Below are 23,334 nucleotides of genomic sequence, written 5' to 3' on the forward strand. Positions count from 1 at the left end.
GCACTCGCGCTAGGCGAACTGCGAACAGACGACGGATGATTTTGCTCGGTGTTGGTGCTCATCGGATCAGTGCTTACTTCTTAATATTCGTCATGCAAATTTTTTTGAAGACAGTGATCGCATGTGGAAGGCTGGCGCATATGTACTAGTCATTTGTAAACTTTTTATCTGTGCTTCTCCATTGGAACAGAATTTGGCAATATTATGTCAGTTAGGTCGTTCTTGTGTCTTCCCTGAACTGTAGGCGTCCATGCTTCCTCTCCTTCAGAGCTCTGAGAACTGTTCGGGATGCAACTGCACACTTATTTGGGATTTCAAGCTTTTTGCTGTATGCCTCGCTTATGCGGCCCGCTTTCAGGTCGTTCGCAATTGGTGATGGTTTGTTATTCATTTTCACTTTCTCTTATTTATTCTTGGTTGACTGCCGGCAGCAGTTCTCCGCGCTCGGAACTGTTCCCAGGCACGGAACCCTACCCACAGACCTCCCTGCACCTCACTCACCAGTGTTATTCGGTATTTTTTTTTGCTCTTGCCCCTACTTGCATTACCACTCGACAAATGTTTTACTGTTTTTATTTGTGTGCAATTTGTTAAATGCACTACTAATTTTCGTATCATGCTCAGTTGTGACGTGAGATATCGGGCTCATTGGTATTGAATGCATGTCTTTTGCATTCTCTCTTCTCATTTATGCAAGGTAAACTGGTCGACTGGTTGCTACGTTCAATTTAAGAATACATTAGACGCTTGTGCAAGGCACCCTAATAGTAATTAACTAAAGCCTGCGCATGCTATATTCGAATAGTTGGGCTCTTTTCATCATGCATAAAAATAAAGTGGTATTCCAGCCAGCTCATCTCTCAATGTGGTTATGACAGTCATGTAAATGTACTCAAAGAATGTGTATGGGTGTTTCACATACAATCTCCTTATTTATTTTGTCATGGGCCACCTCATTGCTTTTTGTGTTCCTATATTAATACCTTATTTTAGTTTCTGAAGCAGTCGACAGTTTGTTTTGTCGTCATTCATGACATTGTCACTGGCACTGACAGCTATTGGTCGGGACGTATTTATCTGCAGTTGCCAGCTGCCAGCATCTGCTGGGCCATGCGTGCTTCCTGCCTTCAGCTGTGCCATCCCTCCAAGCCATTCATGGTAACTATCTTTTTCAGTTACGCATACCTTACCTGCCTGTTTTGAAAAATATTTTCAACATAGGCTCACTGCTGTGTTTAAAAATGCATGCAGAACTCTACATGCACTTTACAGCAGTACCTCAGCTTATTACATGAACTGCAAATTTGTACGAAATATAGCCGCTCATGTAGCTCTTGACACTGCGCTGTTATTATAAAGTTGAGCCTGCTTCAGGTGCAGTGACTATTCCACACCTGTTGCCTTTTATGCATGTGTGTCTAAAAGGGCCAAAATGTTCGTTTATCTTTTAAAAACGTTGTGCTGTACAATAATACTTTAATGGTATTTCTTGCTTGTACACTGAAATGTCAGTCAGTAAAGTAACATTGTATGATGACACCAAATCTTGCGTGGCATAGCATCCTTGCAACGTACATGGCAAGCTCCTGTCAGCGCAGATGTATTGCTGGTTTATTGCTGTGGCATGTAGTTATACTGTACAGTTTGTACCTCTACTTTCTTGAAAGTATCCTTGAAAAATTTAAAATTGGTTTTTGAGCCAAGGAAGTGACAGAGTAACTGTCTCACATCTTGATAAGCACCTGAACCATGATGCAAGGGAAGGGATAAAGAAGGGAGTTTAAGAAGAAAAGAGGTGCCGTAGCAGAGGGCTGCAGAATAATTTTGGCCGCCTGGGGATCTTTATCCTGCACTGACATCAAACAGCATGCGGTTTAGCCTGTGTTCACTTGGGCCCGCATAAAAAAAAAAACGAGCAGACCTTCTTAGAACTAACATTTCATTGCACCAGCTACTTTGTAGTTTTGACTGCAGTGACCTGAAATCAACGGTTGTTTACTTTGCACAACCCACATGCCCTAAACAAGATGTGATGATGCTAGACGAGGTGACCCTCTGTGCATAGCAGCGGGTTGGTTCAGGGAATGCGAAGACTCATGGAGAACCGCTCAGTTATATTTGATTTGATGTTATTGTAGTATTAGTGGTGAGTTGTAGTATAAGTGATGAATTCTTGCAAATGATTGAGGACATCAATACTCAGTGTGAAAATGAGAGCTAAATCAATACTTAATAATCAGGAAAGAGGCCATTTTATGAAATGCAGTAAGGTACTGGAAGTCGAAACAGAATACACCTCGGCCTGGTCATGCACAGATATAGAGCATTTGAAAGAAATGGTTGGGAGAATAAGAAAGGGGTTTATTGCCTTAGGCATGCACTCAGAAGTTACGAGCAGCACCTTGCAGTATGCTCAAAAAGAGATTTTAAACTGCTTTGCCTTTGCTAAGCTGTCGGGAAAAGTGGGGTACTTTGGCTTAAAATTGAGAACAGTGCGGTGAACCACTCACGAAAATCATAGGGTTAATGATAAGAGATTGGGAGAGAACTGAGTTGGTTGGAAATAAATGCGAATTAAAATCTGAGCGGGAATCATAAATGGACATAGGCAGGGCATACATTTTTTAAAGAAGCTGGCTATCCTTTTGGATAGTGGAGTGGTTACTCACAGCAGGAAATTGTGCTCTTCTTGCTTTCATTTTATGGACATATGCTTTGTGTCTTACATCTCTTGGCCTGCCATAGGCAGCATATGGTCATAATAAATTTTTACCTGTCTAATTATGTGGCATAGGTAGAATTGAACTATATAACCTCATCAATGCACACCCTCTCTGAAGTGAACTTTGTCAGCCCCGTCAGTCACCACATTGATGCATGTCACCCCAAATGGGAGCCGTCATGGTGGCTGAGTGGTTATTGTGCTTGGCTGCTGACCCGGAAGAGGCAGGTTCGATTCCAGCCAGTTTTGATTCCAGCTGTACTAGTCTCATTTCAATGGAGACGAAATGCTAGAGGCCCAGGTACCGTGTGATGTCAGCACACCTAAAGAATTTTCCAGTCTTCTACAATAGCGCCCTGTATAGCCTGCGCCGCTTTGTGGTATTAAACCCTTTAAAACCAAGTAAAGTAATGGATACATCATTTCCAAAAATTGTTTAAATTTATTATTTTCTAAACGTTAACAATTTTCTGCACCTGTTTTCCTTCGTCTTTCCCTCTTATTTCCTTCCTCATGCTGAGTAACAGGTCAGTGATTTTAAGTGCCAGCTAAATATTTTGTTCATGTCATTAGCAAAGTTTCTCTGTCTCTCTCTATTGCTTTGCTTTTTGTATCTGCAGTATAGTATTATGCAGAAATATGTCAAGATTAGATCCAAGAGATATGGCCTAGATTTCAAGTTCTATAGTCAACCACACATTACTTATTACGCTATCGAGGCTTTTTTTTTTGGCATGTGCTACCTGGTACAGAACTTATGTGGCCTACAGCTGTAAATATCGTTTGAATGTGCATAAATTGAATAGGAAGGCAAATTTCCCTTTTGACTATGTAAATAGATTGGGCAATCATCATGTGCTCACAAAGCTCATAAACTTTTCTGTTTCCAAAACTTTCTGTAAAAGGCACTGACTCACTGAAATACACGGCAGTTACTTTTGCCTAATCCTGTTATTATTTACTGAAGATTGGTTTGAAGGAAAGTCCACTGAGCTCGAATGAGTGCACGGCAGCTTGTCTTTGTCCAAAGTATTTGGAGAATAATGAGTTTTGTTACCTGGCAAAGATAAAACATGGATGGCAGTGTGTTGTAATGTCCACAGGGCATTCTTCCAAAGCCCAGTATGCATGTAATTCCTTTCTTTTTGTGCAACATAAAATGTCTTCCCTTTACGCTCATGGTTGAAACAAAATGCTGAATACTTCATCACTCAAAAAATGAAGGCCATTGTGCTGCTCTACAAAATATCAGGCTGCCGCGGTTGTTGCGAGGCAAATTCACCAGGTTGTCATCATCATCAGTCTAACACCCAATGCAGGGCAGAGGCCTCTCCCATGTCTCTCCAATTAACCCTGTCCTTCGCCAGTTGTGGCCACCGTATCCCCACAAACTTCTTAATCTCATCCGCCCGCCTAACTTTCTGCTGCTCCCTGCTACGTTTGCCTTCTCTTGGAATCCACTCTATCACTCTCAAGGACCACTGGTTATCTTGCCTTTGCATTACATCTCCTGCCCAAGCCCATTTCTTCCAAATAACCCAAGTTTTTTTCACACCTATTTGTCAGGCTCCGCGTTTTTTTCTCGCCTATTCGTCAAGCTGCAAGCCACTTGCACGCTCTACAAACCTATTTAAAGTACATTATCCAGCATTGTTGGCATGGAGTGTGTAGTGCTAAAACAAAAAATAATACAATAGCTGATGATCTGCTAGAGCAACAGAATTCCAAGAGTTTGAGAAGGGCAGTGGGAGAACTAGCAAGGCGGGATAGCGAAATTCGACCAGCAGCGGACAGGGATCCTGCAACTTGTAGAGGACAGGCAAATTGGAGACTTGTGGAAGGGGCTGTAGTCTTAAGTGCGCCTAGCTGGCCTTGTGATGCAGTGTATAGGGCCTTTTGTTTTTGAGTAAAACTGGTTTCTCCTGATTGTTGCATTCCAGAAAGATTCATCAAGATTGGGTTAAACCCAAGTTTCGCGTGCAAATGTGCCTGTAAGGAAGTGTAGATTGATAATGCATGAAGCTAAAGAACCACTGGAGAGTAGTGGATACGTCTCGTATTTCTTCGTAGCTATATTGTTTAAACAGTGCTGGCTATTTTAATTCCTTTTTAATGCTTATTGCTCGTTGAGTTGCATAAAATTTTAGGATAAATTGAAAACTGCAGGTAGGTTTAATTACAATAATTATACCCGTATTTCTGAAGCTCTGTTCGAAGAGAGGTCCACATTTTGTGTGCATGCTTTGAATTTGATTATTTTCACACTGCAAAATGGAGGACAGGTCTGCTGTGAGAGTTTTTTTGCAATGAAGCGAGAGCAAGTGGTGCGAATGCTTGTTACTGTGTCGCCCTGCCAATATTTCTAGAACCCCTGGGACCACTGAGCTTGTGAGTATCTATGACTCAAAAGCTCGGAGCTGATTGCCCGTTCCGAGGTTGTCTGTGTTAACCGGTGCAAGGCCAAGGGCTCATAGCTAACAAGCATATGACACCATAGAACTAGATGCAGTCAGGCTGGGACTGTGCAGTATGTCAGTGTTAACGAGGTTTACTCTGCGAAGCTAGTGTGAAATAATAATTGTTCTTATGGAAAATATCGTTTTTTCTTAGTCATTGCAGCAATGCAAGCATATCAAATCTGATATCTCTCACTCATCCCTCTATGTTTCAGATTCAAGGGACCAAGAGTTGCGTGGAAGTCGTGCAAGCCACAAAGTTGCGTGCAGCTTGAGCCAGCAATCAGGAGCAGGCTGGGAATTTGCGAATTGCCAGTGGTATTCGCTCAGTCAAGCAGGCTTTACTGTAAGTACAGTGTTTTCGCCATAGCATTTCTTTGAAAAGTACGCATTGAGCTTGAATAGGACAAGCTGTCGGTCTAGTTGGTGCTGATCCTTTGTGGTTGACAGAGCTTAGAAACACAGACTGCTGTCAGAAAGAAAAATATGAGGGCACAGGTGCTGACTACAGATTTATTCCAGAATCACCGAAACACTGCATATATAACCAAAACGCAGGCGCCAACAGGTGGCAATTTTATGCACTCGTGTCAACAATAAGTGATATGGCCAATAGTGGGAAAACAACACAAACTAGAAACAGAAACCAAGACTATAGAGCAGGGAAGGATGAAACCATAACAAGGTTAAAGGAATAGTTTTAAGCAAGTCATTTTTAAGACCACCAGCACGTGAAACAGTGGAACGGTTTGACCAAAATTTTTAAGTACTGGTCTGATAACACGGAACTAAAACACTACACGCAAACACAGATCAAGGGCAGTGAAATAAAAGTAAAATGGCAAGAAAAAACATGCGGTGAAAAGAAAATGGTGATTGGGCAAGCAAACAAGAATTGGTCTACAAAGGTGAAGTGAGCTAAAAAACTGAAAGAATAAAAGGGGAATAAATGCACATGAGCAACAAAGGTGAAGCCAATAATTAACATGGCTAAAGGAGGAAGATGAGCTACTGTAAAAACGAGAGAGAGAAAATATCAAAATATGGAATTCAATTAGTATTAAAGATAAAAGCAAACAAAAACGCGAAAATAGAGTTGGCAGAAAAGTGAAGGCATGCAAGATGTTTTTAAAACCAGGGCTAGGTCAAACATCCTGAAGAAAGGCAGTCTTTTTTTCCGAGGGTGTTCTTGCCCATTAATCCTCGAGCCTCAAAATCCCGGCGGCTCCCACCAGTTCGTCATGTCGGCTTATTCTGGTGCTTTTTTAACACAATGGCACTTTTTCGAACATGGGTGGCATGGCTTTTTTCGGTCACAGTTTTGGCAATGGACTTGCAGATTTAGAAGGACGTGCTTGTAGGCCAGTTGGTTGGAAATCGTTAGAAAAACCGCAAAACAGGATGGGACAAAGGCAGGCGAAACACAAGGCGGTACGACAACTGAACATTTATTGAAGAAATGAGTGCTCATATGGATCAGTTGCGCATGTAATCTGCAAACAATCATTGCAAAAACAACCTAGGGAGGGACACAAATTCTAATTCTTTCTGAAAAATGGACACAGAAGGCATGCTAACCCACCTATCTGGCTTCGACCTCAGGATGGCAACAGCCTTGAGAATTTCTTTCCAACTGGCCCTTTATTCATCCAATAATAATGTGCAGTTCAGTTTAGGTTAACAGTCTTTACAACTGTGACAGTGGACAGGCAGGCAAGGTCGTCCGGGCCTACCCAAGGAATGCTAATACTCTTGCAAGGGAGTGTTTCACCATCTACCAATTTGGCCGGTATAAAATCGACCACAGCTGAGAGGAATCGTGTACACCACCCCCGTTGCACATGGCATGAGGCATTCAAAAAGTACCGCCAACGGGCATGTTGTACGAGATTCCCCTCAGCTGTGGCCAGTTTTATATCGTCCAAAGTGGTAGATGTTTACACATTTAACAGTCTTTACAACTGTGACAGTGGACAGGCAGGCAAGGTCGTCCGGGCCTACCCAAGGAATGCTAATACTCTTGCAAGGGAGTGTTTCACCATCTACCAATTTGGCCGGTATAAAATCGACCACAGCTGAGAGGAATCGTGTACACCACCCCCGTTGCACATGGCATGAGGCATTCAAAAAGTACCGCCAACGGGCATGTTGTACGAGATTCCCCTCAGCTGTGGCCAGTTTTATATCGTCCAAAGTGGTAGATGTTTACACATTTGTTTGCAAGAGTATGCGTGTTCCTTGAGTAGACCCGGAGGCATCTGCCGTCCCACTCACTGTCTCATTGTAGACTGCTATCCCAAACTGAACTGCACACAGATTATTGGATGAAGAAAGGAGCAGTTGGAAAGCGAAATTGTCGAGGCTGTTGCCATCTTGAGGTCGGAGCCAGATAAGTATGTCAGCACGCCTACAGTGTTCATTTTTCAGGAAAATTAGCGTTTCTGTCTGTGTTTCCCCCGGTTGTTTTTGTTTCGTTTTTGAGCAGGTGATTGTCATATTTGCTCAGCTCTATGGTTGCCATTGAATTTTTTTGCCTCTTTACGATTGTTTGCAGATTACACACGCGACTTGTCTATATAAGCACTGCTGTTCAATAAATTTTCAGTTGTCAGTACGGCCTTGTGTTGTCACCTGTCTCTGTGTGATAGTTTTGTGGTTTTGCTCTTTCCGACTGGCAGATTCCCGAGAGATGTACCCGATAAATCAATCTTATGCTCCCTTATCCTTTCATTGATGCCAATGTATATCTTGCCGCAAGACAAAGGGATTGATTAAATGCCCTCCGCGCATAGCGCTAAGGGTTTTCTGTGCTGCGTGGTGCAGCGTCTTTTTTTTTCATTTAGGATTCCGCAACTGCAATAGGTGCTAGGGGGTCAGAAAAGGCAATGTCTACTCCTGCTTTCTCTCCGATTTTCTTAAGGTTCTGTGAAATTTACCTTTAGAAAATTCTAGAGATAGAGTAGATGCTTTTTTTGCTGCCGCCCCCCCCCCCATCACCTATCACACCTCTCTAGGATCGTCAATGAAAAAGAAAAAAGAAACAGGCTGCACCGCATTGCACAGAAACCCTTAGTGGCATGCACAAGAAGTGCTTTCTCAATCCCTTTTTCTTGCTGCAAGGTATACATTGGCATCAATGGAAGGCTAAAAGAGCATTACACTGATTTATCGGGTACATCTCTTAGGTACCTGCAAGTCCACTGCTGATAATGGGACGCAAAAAAGCCATGCTGCCCAAAGTTCGAGAAAGCCACTGTGTTAATAGAGCCCCGTAATAAGCTGACGCAATGCAATGGTGGAAGCCGCAGAGATTTTCAGGCTCCGGGGTGAATGTAAAGAACACGGTTGGTTTCACTCGGAGGATTGCCTTTCTTTGAGGACGTACTTGATCTAGCCCTGGTTCTACATGTGTGTTACATGCCTTGCCTCTTCCGCCAACTTCCCTCTTTTGGTGTTTTTCCTTGATTTTTGCCTTCATACTGGTTATTGAATTTCACTTTTTTTATATTTTATCTCGGCTTCACTGTACGTCATCTTCCACTTTTAACCATCTTCACTGTTGGCTTCACCTTTGTGGCTCATGCGCGTTTTTATTCCCTTTCTATCCTTTTAATTTTTAGCCCACTTCACCTTCGCTTGTTGCTCAATTCTCGTTTGCTGCTCAATTCTCGTTTGCTTACCCAATCACCATTTTGCTTCTATTGCGTGTTTTTCTTGCCATTTCTCCTTCATTTTTTTTTTCACTGCGCTTGGTCTGTGTTTGTGTATAAGGTTTTTTAGTTCCATTTTATCAGACCAGTTCTTAAATATTCTTTTGGTCAAACCTATCCACTGTTGGCAGTCTTATAAAAATGACTTGCTTATAAATTTTTCTCTCACCTTGTTCTGGTTTTATCCTGTGTTGTGTCCTCTGGTTTTTGCTTCTAGCTTTTGTTGTTTTTCCACTACTTCTCATACCACTTCTTGTTACGACTGCATAAATCGCTGCGTGTTGGTGCCTGTGGTGTGGGTATTTATGCAGTATGTCGGCAGTTCTGGAAAAAGTTTTAAGTTCAGTGCCTGTGCCATCATCTTTTTTGTTTCTGTCCCTTGTCTGTATGTCTGAGTGCTGTCAACCACAATCGGTGCATTGAGTTGACTGCTCTGCAGCTACCCATGTGTATGCAATGAAGTGGCTTCAAGAATAATGTACACAAAAAAATTGATTGCTTAAAATTTCTGGCATGTTTTTTAGGAAAACATTTGGCATTTAAAGGGCTAAGAGTGCTCTGAAAATCTAAAAATTATGTGCTTCTTGGGGCCTTTCCTCAAATTTCACATCACCTTGTAGCGTGATGCAAGACATTCAAGTTGTTACCCACAGTTTACTTTTTTGTTGCCCACTTATTGGCTGCCACCTTTGGGAGGCAGTGTCATGGGGTTTGGGAGACAATCTGATTCCTGTGTGTTGGCCTGAAGTGCAAGCTTTTGGATGTGGGGAGCAGGTTCACGGTGCCAACTTTTGGCTGTAACTACAGTTTGGCCATGACTGTTAGTCTTTTTCTGTGATGCAGTGTCATTTATGTAATGCATAATTTGATGATGAAGCAGTCTCAGGGGTTGCGGTGCTTAGCTGTTGACTTCAAAGACACAGGATCGATCCTGGCCGCGGCAGTCGCATTCTGGTGGAGACAAAATGCTGGAAGCCTGTGTACTGTGCGATGTCAGTGCACGTGAAAGAACCCCATGTGGATGAAATTATCAGAGCCCTTCACTATGACATCCCTCATAGCCTGAGTCACTTGGGACATTAAACCCCATAAATCCAAACCCATTTTGGTACTTCTCAGCTTCGCCGCTGTCCTCTGCAGGCCAGCGAAACCTCCCACAAGTTGACGAACGGCAGTTTTTACACCATTCGTAAATGCCTACATAGACGCTACATCATTGGTTGCAAAGGTTGCCAGATGTGCAAGCGTTTCCGGTAGTTTTTCTCTGTTGCTTTCGTCAGGCAGCTTGCAAAAGATGTTTTACTAGGCTAATAAACGGTGACGTTCTTTGTGTTCTTAAGGTGGTGCAGCGTGATAAAACAGACACTTAATAGCCATGCCATGCTTTTTTGTAGCCAAAGGCAATTTGTCGCCTTATTCTCATCATCATTTGCCGTTCATGCTTCCTCGAGGGACGGCAGTTGGAAGAAGGTCTCTAGAGCAGCTCCTTGTCTGAAGAAATGCCGAGTGGCATTCTTCAATCCTAACTGCCCATCAAATGGAAGAGCAGTTGTTTTCACCACTCCACAGAGTGGAGACGGAGTATCGAGTTGAGGCGCACTTCTGAATTCGGCGGTTAGCCTTTCATAGGCAGCAGATATGTGCAATAAACTTTATTTGCTGTTAATCTTCCAGATAAACACTAAATCCTCCTCATTCCTCATCAGTGCACACACTGTGTAAGGACTTTGTCACTCCATTTGTCACCACTTTGATGTATGCCATCCCTAATTCAGGGGCTGTATAATTTTTGAAATTTTGTTGAAATTGCTTGAAAACCTTTGCAATTTCCTGCACCTCTCTTTTTCCCCCAAGTCCCAAACCTACGCAGAGTGCAAGTGGGTTTTTAAACTCCAGCTAAATTTTGTTATTCATCAAAGGGCTTTTCTCTCTACTGCTTTGCTGGGTGTATCTGAAGTATAATAATATGCACCAGTGTGTGAAGCTTTGCTCCCAGAGCTATTAGCCCGAGGTAGTAATTTTAGAGCATTGCGTTGCGTTCTCAGCCTGGTTGCGTTTTGAGCCTGAGTTGTGCTGATTCCACGGATAGAACCCAAGTTGGCAGCCTCTAATGCAGCAGTGTATCCCAGTAGTTGCCATGGGAGCCGAGGTGGTTAGATAATGGAATAAAATAATAGCAGGTGGCAGTGTGATGCTCGAGCACCACAGCTCGAAACTAAACTATATCGATCAGTATATGTATATCTGTCTGGCAGGCATTAAAGTCTGGCTGCTTAGTCACGACATTCCTGTAAAATTTGTGGGTGAACCGTTTGGCATGAATGTACCAGATGGTGTCATACGATTCAGCCTGTCGTGCAGCATAAACTTACTAGTTAAGTTAGAGCCTTTCTTGCAGCACGGATTCGAACTGACAACCTATGTTAGGTGTATTAATGCTCATTATTCGATCTGCTCATTTTTTATATTCAGCCACACTAACATTGCTTATTACCCCATCTGTGCAGATTCCTTCTGGCACTATTTGAAGGGTTGCTCGGCTGAGGATCTCCAAAAGCGCCACAAGAAGGTGACGCGCTACCTGGCACAGAAGTGCTGTGGCCTGCGGCGGTAAATATCTGTTCAAGCCAATACTCTCTTGTTATATGCATGAATAGATTGGGTAAGCTCATGTGCTTACAAAACTTGTAACTTGACTGTATTTCCTAACTGTCTGTATGGTACACTTAGGCACTGGAATAACCTGCAAATCTCACTGGAATTTGCCTACTATAGTGAGATACTGCTTTACCCAAGTTCTGCTTAAGGATAGTCTCTACTCAGATGACGCACAGAAGATTATATTTATGAACCAGACTGTTAACAGCACTTATGGACCACATTAGCAGACTGTTCTGAGACCGCACGCAGCCAGGCTTTTCAGCGTGGAAGAGGCGGCTTTAGACAAGGCAGGCGAGCGCTCTCTTCCTGCACGTTAAGTAGATGTCGGATGAATCTCGAAAAAATATGGACGCGCCAGGAATATGACTACTACAACCCTTCGGAGATGTGCAGCGCACAGTATATGGCCATGCCAGCGACATGTCTTTCTGTTCAAACTTTCTCTAAAACCGCTGTCACTACGCAGAAGCAGGTAGCAGTATCTGTACTAAGAATTCGTATCTTAAAGGAAAAAAGAAAGCGCAATGCATTTGGTCGTGACATTACAATTTGTAAAGAACTAATAAACATTTCCTTATTGTTTGGACTAACTCAGGTTGTTTCTAGTGCTACTAGGCTGAATTCCATCCTCGACTTAGTTTTTCTAAGCTCTACTTTGGCCCAAAATGACTTCTCTTGTGAAGTAATTGATGGGCTCTCAGACCATAAAGGCGTGTTAGTTTCACTCTCTTGTCCAGTCTCCAAATCACCCTATTTGTTTACTACCTTTCCTGACTTCACTCGTGCTGACGACAATTCCATTATTGAGGTTTTAGCTGATCGTTTCGATACATTCTCTGCTTTCTCAGCAAGCCACGATGTAAATTTTCTTACTAATTACTTTGAATGTCTTGTCAAGGATTGTGTCCAACGCTTTGTTCCTATTAAAACTAAGAAAAGAAATACTAATGTTCCTTGGATGACTCGAGACATTTTGCATTTATCTCGTCGCGTTCGTAGACTAAGGCGATCTAGAAGAAGCAACGATCCCATAACCTTAGACAGATTTCACAAGGCAAAAAAAGAACTTAATCTTAAGTTGCGCATGGCCAAGGATTTCTTTTTTCGTGTCCACCTGCGCGATCTGTTAAAAACTAACCCCCGAAAATTTTGGTCATCCATCTTACCTCGTGATACTGCATCCACTTCGTTCAGATTAGATAATGACGTCATCAGTGAGCCGGCTGTAATATCGGATGCTTTCAACAAATATTTTAACTCGGTGTTCGTTCCGGATAACAACGTCATTCCGCCACTCACTAATATAATTTCTTCTCCAGCAATCAGTGATGTTGTAGTAAACACTGATGGCATCCTAAATCTTGTATTAAACCTCGACGTTAAGAAATGTACCGGCCCAGATGGAATACACAATGCGTTCCTGGTTCGTTACTCCATGTGGTCTTCAAAATATCTGACCATCATATTCAACAAGTCCTTAGCATCTGCTACCGTTCCTTCTTGGAAATTAGCCAAAGTGCTCCCTCTTTTCAAATCTGGTGATAGACAGTGCTTGTCGAACCACAGACCGATTTCATTGACATCACAGTCATGCAAAATGTTGGAACACGTCATTCATAAACACATCATGCTTTTTCTTGAATCCAATAATTTGCTGTCTAACTTTCAGCATGGGTTTAGGCGCGGATTTAGTACGGTAACACAATTAACAGAATTTGCTCATGATATATTACATAACCTCGATGTCGGTAACCAAGTTGATGCCATTTTTATAGACTTCTCGAAAGCATTCGATACTGTTCTACATTCCAAGCTTCTTGCTAAACTAAATGCTATACTAAACAATCCTCACTTGGTTGATTGGAGTTCTAGCTTTCTCTCATCTCGTTCCCAGTTCGTTTCCTATAACTCTTCTCATTCTGCTGCTGTTGATGTAACGTCAGGAGTGCCTCAAGGCTCCGTCCTTGGACCACTACTCTTTTTAATATATATAAATGACTTGCCACATAATATTTCTTCTAACATTCGTCTTTACGCTGATGACTGCGTTTTATACGAAGTAATTAATGGCCCTAATCATCATCGTCACCTCCAAGAGTCATTTGCTATGTTTTGTAGTTGGTGTAGTACCTGGCAAATAGGAATTAATTTCGACAAAACCGTCCTCATGTCTTTCTGTAACAAATCTTCCGTTTCCCATTTTAGTTACTCTTTCAATGGCCGTGTGGTGGATAGGGTCTCTCAGTACAAATATCTTGGTGTCATATTCACGCATAACATGTCTTGGTCTAAACACATTGATTACGTATGTAATAAAGCACTAAAAAAACTAGGTTATCTACGACGCACGCTACCCGATTCACCAAAAGACACAAAGCTACTGTTGTATAAATCTCTAATCCGCCCTGTTCTTGACTACGCAGCTGTAGTGTGGAACCCGTACAAGCAATTCGAAATTAACATCTTAGAAGCAGTCCAAAAGAAAGCTGTGCGTTTTATATGTCATCGTTATGATCGCGATTTCTCACCCTCTTCTACACTTCTCTCATTGAATTTAACCACGCTGTCTGCCCGTCGCCACACTGAATCATTAAAATTCTTACATTGTGTTGTCAATTCCTCAGTAAGGCTCTCAGCTAACCACTACATTAACTTTGCACCATTATCATCTACAAGAAGTCATCACGAGCTTAATTTGATACCGTATTTTGCGCATGCTAATTTTTTCAAATTCAGTTTTTTTGCCCGTTCAATAGAAGCCTGGAATTCTTTACCTGGGTCCATTCGTTCTCATCCATTTCAAAACTTTGTAACTGCCCTTGAAGACGCATAATAGCTGTGTATTCTTACCCTGTTGTTAGCAGTTCCTTTATTGTTTGATATTTCATTTGTGATTTTAACTTTTTGTATTTCTCACTTTGTACATTTTGCTGTATTTTGTTTCCTTGCATTTTGTGTTTTTCCCACTCCTGCCATAGCGCATACAAATTGCGCTGCAGTATGTATAAATAAATAAATAAATAAATGTCCACCTTTGGCACGATTTCTGCAGTGATGTGCGTTCTGCCGGCTGACAGTACACCGCTTGCTTGGTGTTGTAGGCCTAACGTGCTTTACTCAAGGTGTAGCGAGAAGCGCCTTTGAACTAGCCACCAGCGATCACAGAAATGTCTACTCTTTTTACCGCCTCTACAATAACTTTATGGTGGTATGAACGTGCAGTTTATTCCCGCAACGTCTTCGTAAGTGAAGCGCGCGGAAAAACGGGCCAGGCGGACCGCCTCGCACTGATAGATGCGGGTTGCATGCACGGACTCATTCTGAGCCGTTGGCAGAACCGTCATTACTGGCCATGATGCACTTGGTCACACGTTGCATGCACGTCTGCATCTTTATTTCTATCTGGAAACAGCTTGGTTGACGTCACTTCTGTCAAAGTGCTCTGCGTGCCAATGTCTCTCCCATTCCGGACAGTTCCCGCCAGCCATCGTATGAAGCGGCGTGTGCATATTCTTCAGTTGTATAATTGAGGCTTTAATTCATTATTCCTATGGGTTTACGTCGGGCCCGTGCCAATTTGATGTTAAATGTGGATCGTTGCATGAAAGGGGAATGCATAATCAAAATTCCACTTTATGACTTTTGTAACATTTGCATGCATTTGTTGTGTATGCATACTATATATATCACTGTTCTTTTTCTTCACCTAGGACAGTCTGAACAAGAGAGACCTGCTGAAGAAAAATTCTGTATATATGTAAATAAATAGTCGATTTGCTCCAAGTGAGGTGTTTTTATACCTGGCTGTACTGCAGGAATGCATCGAATGTTCAGAGTCAGACTGCTGCTCTGTAGCTGCATATTAATTGACAAATAAAGCGTACTTGGTAATGACTACAGGAATACAACACACTACACAAATGCACTACAGAAGGCAGACTACAGAGATACGACACTACAGAATTACGTCACTACAGAAGACAGACTACAGAAATACTACACTACAGAAAGACTACAGAAATACTACACTACAGAAGACAGACTACAGAAATACTACACTACAGAAGACAGACTACAGAAGTACAACACTACAGACTACAGAGGACAGACTACAGAAATACTACATGCCCAAAATACGACAGACTACAGAAGTTTTCTGTCGTAAATTCCTGTAGTGCGTTTTGACTGGCGTATGTCCTTCAAGTCCTGCATTGTGCGAGGAGGAAGGTGCAAGCAATACACAGAATATTTGCAACATTCGTTTGGCGCTCTCAATGGGAGCCCATGAGGCCTGACAACTTGTTCCTTCCCTTAGAGGGTGGTGGAGTGGGCCTTGTTCACCTGTTCGTGCATCAACTTGTTTCCCATTTTTTCATTTTAAAATCGGCAAACCACCCGTTTCTGGTAGCTGTGCTCATTAGGCGGCTTAGTTTTCATTTGCCTTACTCATTCGCACCGACTGTGCAGACTCGTGAGGGGACTTTATGGAGATTCCTTAAGGAGGTTGCTGACACTTTCAATTTCCTCACTGTGCGCTTCTCTTTAGATTACCTGTATAGCCTCTCGAGAAAACAGATGACCCAGGCTCTCACTGAGTCTTTGTTCCCTACACCATTGCATCGGCAGCCTTATCTGGGGTCTTTGGACATTAGTGTTCTAAAGCGTGTTAGGCGGATGTGCATTCAGGCAGCCGCTAAAACGTTATTTTTCAAACTACACACAGCGACGCTGCCTGTCAAGACATTTCTTAATGAGAACAGCAGCCGAGCATCACGTTCGTTGAAACCGTGGTGAAGCATTGTCACCACCTGCGGTCCCTGCACTTCCACGGGCATATGACTCGTGGCAAGAACTCCGAACTCGCGTGTCGCATCCTCTCCCTCTTCCGCGGTGCAACGCGCGACGCCTTCGACGACTTTACCTACACGTGCAACAGCCCGCCAAACGAAGCGACTCTGCCTGCGTATCCTGCTGAGTCGGCGAAGGACGTCGCGGATGACTATGAAGTCATCCGCGACGGCACGACAGCATCTCCGCGACGACGCACACGCCCGGAAGTCGTACATGTCGTACGTCTTAAACACTATTATGAACGCTAAAGGACTCGAAGTTTGCATTATCCGTGTTTATTTTTATTTTAAAGCATCGAGACGATGATTCTTAGGGAGGGGGGTAATCCCACGTATCATTGTAGCGTCCGTTCGTTCGCGCAAGGCCGCAGAAAAGGGGTGTTATCATTTTTGTTCGAGACGCGAGAAGCGACCGGACTTACCTCGATTGTTCACAGCCATGAACAGCTGCATCTACGTGTTTCTAGAATACTCTAGATGATCTCGACCTGTTATCTCGAAGTTTCCTTGCCGGTTTTAAATTGTGACGATGCCGCGAGCAGCGGGCATTCGTAGATCGACGACCGACGAGCACGTTTGTTGCTTACGCTGCCGCCGAGTGATTCAGTTCTTTTGCGGTCCCAAGTCAGCCCAAATGAAGAGCTTCGTTCACAAGACTTGTTGGTGTTTTCTTGACTGCTGGATTGCAGTCACTACAACGTGACAATATTGTGTGCCCAGAATACAAAGTGGGAGGCAGGACACCCACATCATAAGATGGTTGGAAAACTTGGTTTAGTTTGGTTTATGGGGTTTAACGTCCCAAAGCGACTAAGGCTATGAGAGACGCCGTAGTGGAGGGCTCCGGAAATTTCGACCACCTGGGGTTCTTTAACGTGCACTGACACCGCACAGTACACGGGCCTCTAGAATTTCTCCTCCAAAGAAATTCTAGCCGCCGCGGCCGGGATCGAACCCGCGTCTTTCGGGTCAGCAGCCGAGCACCATAACCGCTGAGCCACCGCGGCGGCGGTTGGAAAACTTCCATCAAAACAGGCGCTAGGCAAGGCGAAAATGTTTTAGAGAATTCGCTAGTAATACCATCTGGCCCAGGAGATTTCTGGCTCTGCAGATCAGAAATGGCTGATTGAATTTCAACCAAATTGATAGGTCCATTCACTAAGGCACACTTCTCATCGTCAAGTCGAGGGAAGTTTCCGAGTAAGGAACTGTATCGAAACCCTGATTTGGATCTTCGCAACTGCCAAACAGCTTCCGATAATAGTCGAAGAAAGCAGCGAGAATACCAGGCGCATCGCTGTATGTGCAATCACCGTACTGAATTTCCAATATTTCCTTCGCAAGACCATTCTCTCTTTCATCACTCAGGGCCCGACGAGAAGGTTGCTCGTCAAGAAACCTTCGGGACCTAGATCGTATCAAGGCCCCCTTATATCTTTCTGTCGCAAATTGTTGAAGCTCTGCTTTCACGTTGTTAATCTCTTCGAGATAGGCACCCGGGCTTAGCCTCTCTAGCTCATGTAGCTCCGTTAGGGTGCGCCCAAGCTCACGAAGGTGAGTGTTTCTTCAGGAAAGCGATTCTTAGCAGACGTCGAAGGAGCATATCTTCCTCTTAATAGCGACAGCATGGCTATTGACAGTTCTTGGAGCATCTTTTACCTTTAATGTCCACATTTCAGACAGACAAATATTAAGTCTAAGACTGGATCTTGGCCCTTGTAAAGCAGGAGCGTACACATTAAAATTCTGAGGTAGGTTTGACTTTCCAAGAAGCTGACAGACGTGACAAACAAAGTAAAAACTGGTGTTCTTATTACAAAACTTCACACTTAAATACTAGCCCGCCGCAAACATGCGCCATAACCTTGAAAACAAACATATCAAAACACATCGAAAGAAGCAGGGCCATTTTGCTAAAGGCTTCCACATTGATAAAAAAGCCTAATCTCGCACGCAGTCAGCGCTACAGAATCGCGGCCTATAATTATGTCTGCTAAAGTTGTGGTTTCCCCTTGCTGGTCTTGTGGCACGGCTAAAGAAAGCAGCACGAAAAGAGGAGGACGAACACTAAAGCTCACAGGATAGGTGCCGAACTAGCAACAATTTATTGAGAGGAACGAGCAGCTTTTTAAACGTCAGCAAGGACTCACGTGACACCAGAAAACATGAACAGCGAACGAAGCAAAGAAATCGTCACATCAAAACACCGTCCATCAATAGCCTTATCAAACCTTTGGCGGTGTACGTCAGGAATTCAACACGCAGCAGGCCCAGTGAGCAGAACCTAAGACCAGTTTAAAACAAGAAAACGGTGACAATAGACATAAAATGAAACCACTATCCAGAGCAGCTAAAAACAAAACGTGAAGTCAAAAGTAAAAGTTAACAGGAACGAAAACGTATCATAAAGTCAAACGAAAAAGATAACTAAACGAAAACATTCCTAAGAAGAATAACAAAACGAAGCGAAAGCTGAGACACAACTACGCAATCATAACAACGAGCACGGGGCAGCTTGAGCCAAAACGAGCAAGGAAAGGAATAACGGAAAGGCAAAGTGAACACATGAACGCAAACTTGTGGAAAAAATAAACTTTCGAGGAAACCGTTATTCTTGTCTGTCAGTAAAATATACGGTTTGTTGGCACACTGGTCCCGAGATTTCATCCCACACTATCTGTCACAATCACACATTTATCTTAAAAGAATGACGTAAACGTGCGGATGAAATGGCGGACACATTTTGCTGACGCAACACAGCTATATAATGCTCTCGGAATAATAATATCAGCCAAGCACAAAAAAGCAACTAGCTTGCTCAGTAATGAATTAAAATAGGCCATTCCGTGGCTAGACACGTGAACAGAAGTTTTATTCACACATGATATGCATCTTGCCGAGGCACCGTCTAAATGGTTTTGTCACAGACAGTTGCAATGTCTTCTCGTAGACAAACACAGGGCTTATCTGTTGTCTTCACCTGTCATGGCTTTATACGTCTCCATTACGGTCGGCGCCACGTCGCCGATATCCAAACGGGCATCTATGACCGCCGCAAGGCACAACGTCTCCAATGTGGGTGCAAAGTTTAGCGCGTGCAGATCAGTCAATGTCACTTGGGCGAACAGGTGGTGCGCGACGAGGTGCCGATGTCGTGGAGGCGACTGACCTTCTCTGATGCGCGTCGATGTGCGGCCGCGAAACAGAAACGCCCGGTCCCCAATCACACAGCAGGCCTGGACCACTCTGGCACAAGGGCCTGACCGCCTTGGCCTCACTTGCGTCCAGCGATACCTCCCAGGGTCGTACTTGTGCAGGTCTGCAAAGAGTGCGCGCTGCTCTCTGTTGCAACCTCCAACGATGTACATCTCTCCGTTGTACGCGAAGACGCTATGATTGAAGCGCAGCGCTAGAGCTACGCCTTCTACGTGCGGGCGCACCCAGGTCAAGTTCACAGTGTCCAGGTAATACACAGAGTTGCTGCCAGGCGCGCTTCCAAAAACATAAATCCGGCTACCAATGGCACAGCCCGAATTAAAAGGGGGGCACGCTGGAAAGTCTCCAGTTGTGTGAACTCGATGCCACTTGTAGGTATCCAGGTCAAGGAAGTGCAACGTATTACCTACCTGCACGCTGCCGATGATGTACATGCGGTTCCGCATCATGCACGCAACGTGGCAGATATACCTCGGCTCATCACCGCACACCTCAGGACGGCTCCACGTCTTTGTGCTGGTATCGAAGCGGTAAAGGTTGCCATGCGAGGCCAGTCGTTGGGCCAGTCCCCCAAAACCGTACACGTACGCACAGTCGCCGTAGGCTCCAACGTTAAAGTCTAAAAACTGAACCGGCCTATCGCGGGGTAGCGGCTGCGTCCTCTCAAGGTGCCAGCGGTAGAGCGCAGGGCAGAAAATGTGCACGGCGACGAAGTTCTCTTCAGAGCTGGTGATGTCGAAGGAGTAGATCTTGCCATTAATAGCGACAGCGTGGCTGTTGACAGCTCTCGGAACACCTTGCAGTTTCAACGTCCACATTTCGGAGAAACAAACATTCACCCTGAGAAGGGATCCTGGTATTTTTTTTTTTGCTTAAAGCACGTGACTACTAAGCGTAATTCTGAAGTGGGTCTTAGTCTGGAAGTAGCTGATATACTTGCGCTCAACGCAGAACTGGCTTCCTTAATAGAAAACTTCGCAGTAAAATACTAATCCACGGGAATGCACGCATGCGTCTTAACCTAGAAAAGAAGCGTCCTATCAAAACAATCGAAAGAAACACGGTAACTTTGATACAGTTTTTCACATTGATATAAGAGTCTTATCTAGCGCGCAGTCAGCCCTAGAGAAGAATGCCGCACAGTCATATCTGCTTCTTTGTATACGGATGGCTTGTAGAACTTCCAGCACAATGAAGTTTGTGGGGATAAACTGTCTTGTCTGAACAGTAGCGAATTTAAAGGATTTCAGTATGCTGGCAAAGTTCACAACGATGAGCGTTCTACTGTTTTCGAAATTTCCTTCTAGGCGTTCTTTCACGCTCATTCCCGTTTTGCGCATGCCAATGAAGATACCACTTCCACGGTTTCCGATTCACTACGCTAACTTTGTGCTGTGCGTATTCGGGGCTGTGGCATACGTCGCAGGCTCTCCTAATTGGGTGGCGTCTCCTGCTAGCTTGCTCCGTTTTTTTTTTTTTTGGCGGGGAGGGAGCGGGGGGGGGGGGATGGGGCGGGGGCGGGGGAGGGTGGCGGGGCAGGAAGCAATGACTTAGCTTTGATTTTCTTCGCTATCTCCTGTGCGAAATCCCATGCATATATGGTACTTCAACCGAATTCTTCGTCTCTTCCCAAACATTGTTTTCAATCACTTCTTACGCCGCCGCGGTGGCTCAGTGGCTATGGTGCTCGGCTGCTGACCTGAAAGAAACGGGTTCGATTCCGGCCGCGGGGGTTGAATTTCGACGGAGGCAAAAATTCTAGAGGCCTGTATACTTTGCGATATCAGTGCACTTAAGGAACCCCACGTGGTCAAAATTTCCCGAGCCCTTCACTACGGCGTCTCTCATAGCCTGAGTCGCTTTGGGAACTTAAACCCCATAAAACAAACCAAACGAATCTATTCTTTCTCCGCAGACTTCATCCGCCGGAGCAGCCTCTTACAAGTAAACACCAGCACGCTTTAGGGGAATGCAGTTCTCAGCACCGAAACCATTGTGACTGGTAGCCTGTCAGGATGTTGTGCACTGCGTTTACGGTTGCAGAATTTACGGTGTCCGGACTAGACAGGTGTGCTGAACTGCGCATCGGTCACATGCCTTTTCGTTGCTTTGAGGTGGCGTCACTGGTGTCTGACACTTCTCGCCAGTTTCATCGCGTAGCTGACGCGCATGTCTAGAACAGACTTCTCCTACTGAAGTTTTACTGAAGAGGAATTTATTGTGAGCAAAAAGCATGACGGGAAAGGCAGAGTCATGACAAAATAACGTTCATGCTTGCCGAGATTAGAAGATTCTGTGCCTTGATCTGATCCAGTGGCCGTGGCAAAACACTGTTCTATTTTTCGATATTGAGGACTACGAATGCTATCACAACAACTGCACCACCATCCTGCACCATCGCATTATTATATGCAAGATATTGTAACTGAATGCTGAATAAAATTATGTACGTGTGGTATGCGGCTTTGGATTTCAAAGCCAAATACAAAACTAAAGTAAATTACCGAAATAAGTGAAATAAAGACTCGTAGTAGAGTATCGCGGTATGCTGTCACTCTAGTAGGTCATTATTAAAAAAATTCGTTCGGAACAGGGGGCGCGGGATTACAGACAGGCGGCCGATAATATAAGAGGGAGATAGCTTGCCGGGCACAGTCAACTATGTTAATAACGTTACTGTGAACCCTCCTTTCCATACTGATTCTCTTATCTAAACATGCCCATTCCCATATCTAATGCCGCGGCGCTTGAAAGTGAGGCAAGAAGTAAACTAAGTAGAAACTTCTGGTGAGAGATCGATGCGAAAATAGGACTAACGCAGAATGATTGAAGGTAAGAATGTAAAGTCATGGACAGAAGTTTGCGGGACACAGGTTCGCGAAAAAAAAATTAATTTCCACGTTGTCTCGCCTTCTAGTCACATGATATTCTTGTACCAGAAATAATACGCATGTCTCCTCACGCTTCTATGCCTTTCACAGGCATTTTGCGCCTAATTGGTCGGCTGCAAAGTTTTTCCGCGAATTCGCATCCCTCAAACTTTTGTCAATGACTCCACACAGAAAGGACGTATCCCATTCCAATTTTTTTTCTGGAAATGAACGAGCATTGACCACTGAGTTGATAGGTCTCGTATCACGGAGCGCAACGCGGATTACGCGGGAATATGCTCGTGTGAGCAAGGAGTAGTCCCGTCCATAGTGCCCTTCCCTAGGCTGTTCCGGTTAAGGAGCCCAACCCCTCTTGCAAGGGAGCCCGTTATCGCCTTGTGTTCTGATTTCTGAACGCCCTTGAGTAGAGATTAGAAAAAAAAACTCGTAACTCTCTCTTTCCTTCTGTAGAAAAGTAGAGCGTGAAGTGATGAAATTAAATATTGCGATTAGATATCACTGCTATTGCGTTTCATAGTATATAACAATCTCTTTCGACCGCGTTTCATACCATATAACAACGTCTTTCGACTGAACCTGTCCGGTCCAGGCGACTTACCGGGGTTTAGACAGCCTATTGCTAGCTCCACTTCCCCTTGCGTTAAATCCTGCTATAATTTGTCTTTTGTTTCGTAGTCAAGACGCGGTATCTCAGCTAGAAACACCTCCTTAGATGTGCTAGCATCTACCTTATCGATGCGAAGAGCGCCTGATAATGCTCGAAAAAAGCTGCTTTGATGCGATCGATGTCCGTTGTTAAAACACCTCTCCATTCTATTTCATTAATGT

The 23,334-nt window shown here is 44.0% G+C and overlaps 2 protein-coding genes across 3 annotated transcripts; one reads left to right on the forward strand and one right to left on the reverse strand.

Moving 5' to 3' along the window:
• Positions 1-291: 291 nt before the first annotated feature.
• LOC149339031 (uncharacterized) lies at positions 292-15,332 on the forward strand. 2 transcript variants are annotated; one of them, XM_089547858.1, is made up of 5 exons: positions 292-513; positions 1,084-1,158; positions 5,394-5,524; positions 11,396-11,498; positions 15,260-15,332. In XM_089547858.1, the coding sequence occupies exons 1-4, from the start codon at positions 342-344 to the stop codon at positions 11,414-11,416; spliced, it is 399 nt and encodes a 132-aa protein (XP_089403984.1). In that variant the 5' UTR covers positions 292-341; the 3' UTR covers positions 11,417-11,498; positions 15,260-15,332. The 2 variants fall into 2 exon arrangements, with proteins under 2 accessions (XP_089403984.1, XP_089403985.1); XM_089547859.1 differs by having other exon boundaries at positions 15,265-15,332.
• Positions 15,333-19,362: 4,030 nt separating this feature from the next.
• LOC149339032 (kelch domain-containing protein 3-like) lies at positions 19,363-20,433 on the reverse strand. Its single transcript, XM_089550863.1, has one exon. The coding sequence runs from the start codon at positions 20,431-20,433 to the stop codon at positions 19,363-19,365; it is 1,071 nt and encodes a 356-aa protein (XP_089406989.1).
• Between the last annotated feature and the right edge of the window lie 2,901 nt (positions 20,434-23,334).

This window comes from Amblyomma mixtum, chromosome 6 (genome assembly GCF_055824585.1).
Source record: "Amblyomma mixtum isolate Tamu chromosome 6, ASM5582458v1, whole genome shotgun sequence".
NCBI classification, from domain to species: domain Eukaryota; kingdom Metazoa; phylum Arthropoda; class Arachnida; order Ixodida; family Ixodidae; genus Amblyomma; species Amblyomma mixtum.